The sequence below is a fragment of the Anguilla anguilla genome, chromosome 16 (assembly GCF_013347855.1).
Source record: "Anguilla anguilla isolate fAngAng1 chromosome 16, fAngAng1.pri, whole genome shotgun sequence".
NCBI lineage: Eukaryota > Metazoa > Chordata > Actinopteri > Anguilliformes > Anguillidae > Anguilla > Anguilla anguilla.
The window spans coordinates 17,302,309-17,311,295 of record NC_049216.1 but is presented as its reverse complement, the minus strand read 5'-3'; the positions used below and the strand labels follow the sequence as shown (position 1 = coordinate 17,311,295).

Genomic DNA, 8,987 nt, shown 5'->3' with positions numbered 1-8,987 from the left:
GTTCTGGGCCTGCACCTGCACCTGAACTGTTGCTCCTCAGCACCTGACTCAGTGCTGTTTCCCACCTGCACACTGCTAAAGACGGTAATGAGTAAAGGACTAATTGTGTCGATGTCCTGCAGGCCGTTTCTTACACGATCGGGAAGAAGAGCTTCTCCGTCTGCCCGTCGCACCCTGGCCAAACGCACAAGCTGCTCGAGCGTTGGGTCGTGCTCGATCCGGCCGTGGTCCCAGAGGACCGGCGAGGACATCGATTGATGTTGGTGATGGCTTCCTCCTTCTCGGCCAGCGGGCTTTGCGACGCGCGTTAGTTTCCCTGGTCACCTTGGTTACACTAATTAAGCTTCTCCATTTTTCTGCTCACTGCTTTTTTTATTTGCTGTCCAAAGTTCTGTTCCAAAAGCGCTTTCACAGACCAGAACAATCATCGCCTTTACACGCGAGGGAACAGCGGGCAAGTCGGTTCTCTCTCCACTCAGGGGCAACATTATCTCCTTCCTTCCGTAATCGCATCCACGTGCTGAGCGCTCCGTGGAGCCGAGCCACTGCCGCAACGCCGCCGGGTCCAAGGCGGACCCGAGCCAGGCCCGTATTCCCAACAATGAGTCACGTTATCTTATTTTAGCACGACCGAGTGGACACCCGCTGCTACGGCCAACAATAGCAGCTGCTCCGTAGCTTTCCACAGTCCTGCCCTGTCAGCTCTGGCTAATCGGTTCAGATAGAGCCCGTGGATGGGCGGGGGCGAGGGGACCGCACTCGAATCTGCCCTCAGCTGCGCCTCGCGCGGTGCGGCAAATGTGTCCCGTCATCCCGCTGAGGTCACCCGCCTCCTGACTGCGGCGGAGCTGGAGGTGGCCGAACGCGGCCGCGTGCGCATTCACACGAGGCTCCTGCTGCCTTTTTGTATTGGAGACAAGCGCCTTCAGATCATAGTGCTGGGCTGATGCCAAGTCTACATGCATTGGACAGACACAGCTCTTACTGTGGAGCTGCTGTCCACGGAAACACACTGTGGGCTTCCCTGTGTCTGTGCAAGCGGAGAAGATGAGGGTTTGCTCGGAGGTTTGGGGGGGGGGGGGGGGGCAGGGGCAACGTTAGCCTTGTGCCAGTGTCATTAGCACGGACAAGGCTCCTCAGGTCCTCCTGTTCACACAGCACTTTGCTGTCTGCCGTGTCATTGGGATGGATGTCTTCTGATGGTGGCACAGAGTGTTTGCTCACAGCCGTGTTTCTAATCCAGACAATAAGCCATCCAGCCTGTTATCTGCTGCATTAGGAAGAAGACCTGTAGTCCTAATTGTTTTTTTCCTCTGAGTTCCCGGCAGCATGGCTAATTGCTGTTATTATTTAAATGATGTGTGCGCAGACATGACAGCTAGAGGATTTAGCTAGAGGTCCTTTTATGAGGTCAAATTCAAAGCCATTACAGGGACGTAGACTTTCGCTTCTGCATTGTTCTCCTTGTGAAGTTTAACTTTATGCAATAAGATTACAATCTTGGGCTTGTCATTTACATGTATTGTGAGAGAAGCTCTCTGATTGCTTTTAAGTCTTCTCTCTGATTATCCTGGAAGGTGTGATGCAGATGCCTCTAGTTTATATCCTGAGGGTAGGTGGGAGTTGTAGTTCTGGTGAGAATCTGGGTTGAAGTACTGTTGATGCTAGCAGTAGACCCAGAGAGGGAGTGGGAATCTCACAGGGCAGACTGCGTCTTGGATATGAATTATTGCTGCATTATTAGAATTATCGCCTTTGCTCAAGTTAATCCGTTTCAGCAGTAAATTCTAATCTTCTAATTCTTAATTCTGCATTTGTATCCAGGTATAGGTAGTGACTAGGGAGTGAGCTTTCACACACCCACATAATGGGTGGTGCCACCTTCCTTCTACATCTGTGAGCCAATCGAAAGCAATGCTTCACATTGTGTACACTGGAGGAGAGCACACGCTCGTCCGTGCTCTCCTGAGTTGATAGTGGATGTCGAGGTATTGGGCGCTGATGAATTGTGATTGGTCATTCCAAACTGAGCAGGAAAGGGAGGGTGCACAAAAAGAGTTGGCCAAATCAAGTAATTTACTGAAATTCAATCATTGAGAGAACATCATAGCCTTTTTAGGCTTTATAAAGCCTCTCATCACTAGCAGTGGACGTGTCTTTATTTGTTGTTGGGAAGAAATATTTACCGTTAAAACATTATGCCATGAGATTTCTTGCACCCAATTCCTGCTTTACATTGGAATGTGACAAATTGTTCTATAATCTGTGGACGCTTTTGTATACAATGCACTTAAAACTGTAAAAACTGCTATTTACTGAAGTGATTCAGATTAGCCTAAGTACCTTGCCTTAGAGCCCTGCTTGGGATTTGAGCCTGAAACCTCTGAGACAGAAGGCCACTTCCTCTCCTAGTCTGTGCTCGCGCTAGCTGATGGTTTCAAAATGATGATTTCAAAATCTGTGTTTTACACTAATTCACTTAGCCTACATTCTGCTAAAAATAGCTATTTTTGCCATTATGTTCCAGTAATAACGCAGTAAATGTGTGTGATTCATTATTTTATTATGATACTTGTGACAGATTAGTGGGATGAAAGGAGATACAACAATTTGGCGTTCTGATCAAAACAAATTTTTGGCACGCAGGCTAATAATATAAAAAAAACCTAGGAGCGATTTGTGTTTTAATTTACTCATGTTGAACAAGCTAGGTAGAGCATGACATCTTGTTTTTGACTTTTCTTTCCAATTAAGTGCTTTCTCTTTGAATCTCACCATGCTTCCAATGGCTGTGTGAATGTGATGATCAATAAACAGCACAAATGTCAGACACTGAAAGACGATTGGCTCAAAGAAACAGGAGAAATTATTTAGTTGTGGTTCAAGTCTGGGTCATTAGCTGTTGTAATCTTTAAAAAAAGACCTCAGAATATTTGTGTTTATTGAACACAGTGTATTTTTTTCCCCCTCAGTTTTGGCTATTTTTTCTCTGTGTTAAAAATGCAGAACCCTGCGTGAATGTGACCACTGGTGGTCATACGCGTGCGTGGAGCGTTTGTGTGTCTGTGATGCTCTTGAGTTTGACCGGGTCGCTCTTTCCCCCCCTGCAGGCTCGGCCGTGAGGCATTTCACCCCCTTCTGGTTTTCGGTGGAGCCGGTGGACACCCTGGCGGTGCGGGGCTCCCCCGCCCTGCTGAACTGCTCGGCGCTGAGCGACAGCCCCGCGCGGGTGGAGTGGAAGAAGGACGGCACCTTCCTGGACCTGGCCTCCGACGAGCGGCGCCAGCTGCTGCCCGACGGCTCGCTGCTCATCGCCAGCGTGGTGCACTCCAAGCACAACAAGCCCGACGAGGGCGTGTACCAGTGCGTGGCCTCCATCGAGAGCCTGGGCACCATCATCAGCCGCACCGCCCGCCTCACTGTGGCAGGTAGGCCCGGCAACCCTGCGCACCCACACACGCACGCACTCAGCTACACGCACCGACACACAAGGCTGCTCACACACGCACTCAGCTACACGCACAGACACACAGGGCTGCTCACACACGCACTCAGCTACACGCACAGACACACAGGGCTGCTCACACACGCACTCAGCTACTCACAGAGCTACACACGCACTCAGCTACACATGCACACAGAGCTACACACGCACTCAGCTACTCACAGAGCTACACACGCACTCAGCTACACATGCACAGAGCTACACACGCACTCAGCTACACACGCACTCAGCTACTCACAGAGCTACACACGCACTCAGCTACACATGCACAGAGAGCTACACACGCATTGAGCTACTCACAGAGCTACACACGCACTCCTCACAGAGCTACACACGCACTGAGCTACACACACACAGAGCTAGACACACACAGAGCTACACACGCACTCAGCTACACACACACAGAGCTAGACACACACAGAGCTACACAACAGACTGAGCTATACAACAGACTGAGCTATACACACTTGCACACACAGAGCCACACACACACATATACTATACACAAACACTGAGAAGCAAACAGAAAAGTGCACATACACACACACACACATGCCTGGGCCCATGCACACTCACACCACAATAACAGGCCTGCTGTAGAGCTCCTTTGATGTCAGAGAGGAATATGGTCAGAGATGAAAGCATGTCCCTTTATTCCGGGTCTCTGGAGAGATCTGACACTCCTATCATGTGAGGACAGGGTTCATGGCCCTGTTTACCATCGCTGCGGTCCCTGCCTATCACAAAACCACCGATGGAGTGCTCTCGGTGATGTCACAGCACAGGTGTGAAAGCGACGGGAGAGAAAGGTTCAGACGCATTTCACCACTCGCAAGAGGAGAAGTGCTCATTTCCTGTGGCTCTGAGTGCGGAAGGCGTTATCCTGAACTGCGGGTTGGGTTTCAGCCTGAAACTCGCTTTACCTTCGGAGGGGATGGAGAATGCAATTATGATTCCACAGCCCAAGGCCCTGGAAGCCATTTCCAGCTCCAGCCTCGTGGGTCCAGCCTTCTCTGCCAACAGGCTTGCTCCTCTCCTGGCTGAAATCTCTGCATCTCACCGAGCCGCACGTCTGCAGTGTCCCCCATGACGCATAAGCCAACGCTGATAAGAAACAATTAATTAAGCTCTGAGAAATTAATGGCTTATTATATTTATCTGCATATCTGTCTTTTGGCTGTGGAGATGAAAAGTTTGCCCACCCACCCAACTTCATGTGAAACATGGTGGCCATGGCGGGTCTGCGGAGGTCTGGGTCGGTGCAGGGGCTCCGTGTGCAGGCAGCGGTGGGAGCTCCCCTGCTTGGTGTCTGTGTGCTGCGCTGCTGGTGATTCCCCTGGCCCCACGCTGTACCTCTGTGCCTCTGTACCTGTGCCTGAGTGACTGATGCAGTGAGGAGTCATTAGAGGAGTTCTCCTGACCTCCCTGCTCCTCACGCTTAGGTAGAACCCAGCTCCCCGCCACGCGAGCAATTTACTCTCTCTTTGTCCAGGAGGCCAGGAAATGGCGTCCTCAGTCTCTTAAGAGCTGTCTGTCTTTTGTTCTCTCTGTTTCCCTCCCCCTATATCTCTGTCATTCTCTCTATTTCTGTTCCTCTCTGTCTAGTTCTCTCATTCTCTCTCCCTGTCTCTCTCCCTCTGTCTCGCATTCTGTATCTCTCTCTCTCTTTCTCTCTGTCTCTGTATCTCTCTCTCCCTGTCTCTCTCCCTCTGTCTCGCATTCTGTATCTCTCTCTCTCTCTCTCTGTCTCTGTATCTCTCTCTCCCCTGTCTCGCATTCTCTGTCTCTCTCTGTCTGTATCTCTCTCTCTCTCTCTCTCTGTCTCTCGCTCGCTCGCTCGTTGACTGAGAGGCGGGGCTTATCTCTCTGAAGCACATGCAGCCGTGTTCACGCCTTGGCTTCAGGTGCACATTAGACGTGAGAATAATTGAAAACCGATGATGCGGAAAGGAGCGGTAAACAGCTCCCAGCCGCTCCCGCGCAGATGGAAGCCCCCGGAACCTGCGTGTTCTGCCTTCCTCCAGAGCGGGGACCTGCTCGCGAACCCCCTTCAGTGAACCGCGCGGGAGTGCGGTCTAAAGGGCTGTGGAATTATGGATGACGGCGGTGCTGGCCAGGATCGATCCGCAGACCTGGGGGCTGCTGGGAGGGCGGGGGCGAGGGACGTTTCTCAGCGTCCGGCCTCAGCGCCCCCCCCCCCCCCCCCCCCCCCCAGCCCCGCGCTGGTGCGACTGCAACTCGCAATTATCGGTTTCCCGCCCGCCGGCGCCCAGGTAATAAAAAGGTTAATTGCGGCGGCTTGCGAGCGGGCCATTACACTCCAAATGTGCTGGAAATCGCTGCGTTGATTCGACCTCTGTGATGTCGCGGCGATAGCAAGCCCGGCACACGACAAATTGAGGTGTAATATCAGTGATTGATGGGAGAAAAGCGTGTCCTTTCCCCTAACCCCCCCGCCCCACCTCCCCCACAAACCGAGGTACAAGCCAGCCGAGCCCCTGCGCCTCCTAATGAAGCCCCCACCCCTCCCCCTCCCGCCGTCTGTCTTTGGCGAAGGCTGTGTCCGAGCGGGATGATCCCAGCGCGCGCCGCGCTGCGTGAGGAGCCGCTATCGGTATTCAGACGGCGTCGCGCGGAGGTGCTGGTTAATGAGAATCCTGTCTCTCCCCGTCCCGCTCCGCTCGCTGCTCTCTCAACCCCGCCCCTCGCGGGACTACTGGAGTGCACGCATGCGTGATGGCGGTAAGGGGGGGGGGCTGATTACTGGCGTGGGGCCCACCTGATACGAGGACGACCCCGATTTGCATAACCTTCTCCCGCCGCCAGGCAGTGACGGTCAGACCCTCTAAGCGGTTGGCTTTCGCTTCCGAGCGATGGCTCTGAGCAAGAGGTCAGAGCGGCTTTTTATTCTCCTCCTGCAATGCTTTTTCCCCCCTCCCTCCCCTCCTCCGGCACATGCAAATTCAGATGGAGAACTCATAAATAATCACATTTAGTGGCACCATATTCTGCTGTTTCTGAGTCTGTGCGGTTTTCTGCGGTGGAATAATTCAGCATGATTTATGTGAACCCATTTTTATTCAAAAGAATTTAATTGTCTGCATTGAGAATCTGGCTGGGTGTGCGTTTTTGACAGTAAGTGAGTAGACACCGTCGTTTATCTATCGGTTCAAACGAAAGCGTTTCATTTTCAGCTAATTAAGCCCTTCAGAAAGTAGCCGGTCGGCAGCACAATGGCTGCTTGTGCACAGAGCTCCCATAGTTCTGCATCTTCTCTAAATAATTGAGTAGGCAGATTAAGTCTTTCAGCTGAATTTGGTATCAGACATTAAAAGTCCAGGGGACAATTTCACACTTCAGGACTTGCCTGTCTTATTGGGTAATTATTTCAGGGATCTTACAGTCGGGTGCCCCTGGTTTTGCGAGCCAGGTAATGGTGAGACCCCCCCTCCCCCATGCACACTGCTGTACAGCTGAGCCCCCCCCCCCCCGACGGTCATCCTGCTCCTGAGTGATGATGCCCACTGAGGCCTTCTGCTGTGTATTTCTTCACATTTGGCAGATGCATCCCGTCGCTGGGCAACAGGCTGAATGCTTTCTCTGTGGGCACGCTTCCCTAAATTCCCCCTGCCCCCCGTTCCCATTTAACAGTGTGTTTCACTTCTGTTCTCTCTGGGCGAGGGCCCCGCTGCATGGCTCACAACGAGGTTTGTGAGGCGCAAATGCGCTCTGAAGGGTGATGTCATCATCGCCCCGCCTCCCCATGTCAGCCAGCCGGGCTGGGAGGGGCTTCCCTGCAGGTAGAGAGTGTTGCTTGGCGAGCTGGGAGGGGCTTCGCTGCAGGTAGAGAGTGTTGCTGTGCGAGGTGGGAGGGGCTTCCCTGCAGGTAGAGAGTGTTGCTGTGCGAGGTGGGAGGGGCTTCGCTGCAGGTGGAGAGTGTTGCTGTGCGAGGTGGGAGGGGCTTCCCTGCAGGTAGAGAGTGTTGCTGTGCGAGGTGGGAGGGGCTTCCCTGCAGGTAGAGAGTGTTGCTGTGCGAGGTGGGAGGGGCTTCGCTGCAGGTGGAGAGTGTTGCTGTGCGAGGTGGGAGGGGCTTCGCTGCAGGTAGAGAGTGTTGCTGTGCGAGGTGGGAGGGGCTTCGCTGCAGGTAGAGAGTGTTGCTGTGCGAGGTGGGAGGGGCTTCGCTGCAGGTAGAGAGTGTTGCTGTGCGAGGTGGGAGGGGCTTCCCTGCAGGTAGAGAGTGTTGCTGTGCGAGGTGGGAGGGGCTTCGCTGCAGGTAGAGAGTGTTGCTGTGCGAGGTGGGAGGGGCTTCCCTGCAGGTAGAGAGTGTTGCTGTGCGAGGTGGGAGGGGCTTCCCTGCAGGTAGAGAGTGTTGCTGTGCGAGGTGGGAGGGGCTTCCCTGCAGGTAGAGAGTGTTGCTGTGCGAGGTGGGAGGGGCTTCGCTGCAGGTAGAGAGTGTTGCTGTGGGAGGTGGGAGGGGCTTCCCTGCAGGTAGAGAGTGTTGCTGTGCGAGGTGGGAGGGGCTTCGCTGCAGGTTGAGAGTGTTGCTGGGCGAGGTGGGAGGGGCTTCGCTGCAGGTAGAGAGTGTTGCTGTGCGAGGTGGGAGGGGCTGGTAGAGAGTGTTGCTGGGCGAGGTGGGAGGGGCTGGTAGAGAGTGTTGCTGTGCGAGCTGGGAGGGGCTTCGCTGCAGGTAGAGACTGTTGCTGTGCGAGCGTTGTCGCGCGTGCTCCCTGTCAGGTGAACAGCTGGTGCCTTTCCTGCTTGGACGCGATCCACGGTGTGGACACGGCGGGGCGCGGCGCTAATCGCATCGGCTCTGCTGTTCCCCTCGCAGCGCCGGAGGGGGAGTGTCCGCGGCTGCGTTCCCCAGGCCCCTCCCCCTCCGCTCCAGCGCAGCCCTCGGCTATTCCCCGGGCTGTCACTGGCCCTCTCAATCAATCAGCGCTGTGCTTCACACCGCCACGGCGCCCCGCCGACCTCACCGTCTCCAGCCAATCAGGCTGCAGACCCGCTCCCCCGCACGCCCGGGCCATTTCTGCATCGATTTAAAAGACAAAGCAGAAGAGTAAACTGCATTTTTTGCACACAAGCGTTAGAAGCCCGGCCCGCAGACCCGTCTCCAGGGCTCTGGAGCTGAGAGAGGGACCCGTCTCCAGGGCGCTGGGGCTGAGAGAGGGCAGGATGGGGGCCTGATGCGCTCAGCTGCTGGGACTGAATGGCCTGATTCACAGCTCTCTGAGGCTGTCGGTTCGAGGGCCGCTCCTGCTGAGCGTGCGGATGTGTGGCTGTGAGGTTGGGCTGAACGGGGCTGAACGCTATCTGTGCCAAGCAGAGAGGCCCGCATGCTGGGCTGAAGCTACCCGCACCTCTGGGGGTCTGGAGACCGAGTGCAGTGCCTCTGCCAAGTGTGTGTGTGTGTGTGTGTGCACATGCTCACGCCTTGCTTAAAAATAAGAGAATTTTCTGTTTAACAGAAGCTCTTATC

The 8,987-nt window shown here is 54.3% G+C and overlaps 1 protein-coding gene across 8 annotated transcripts in view; it reads left to right on the top strand.

The window, feature by feature from the left end:
* Window positions 1-8,987, top strand: part of LOC118215229 (neogenin) — a 163,077-nt gene that overhangs the window by 61,834 nt on the left and 92,256 nt on the right. For all 8 annotated transcript variants that reach the window (XM_035395785.1, XM_035395784.1, XM_035395786.1 and 5 more), the window contains exon 2: window positions 3,111-3,428. In XM_035395785.1, the coding sequence (XP_035251676.1) occupies window positions 3,111-3,428 (318 nt within the window). The remainder of the gene's footprint in view (window positions 1-3,110; window positions 3,429-8,987) is intronic.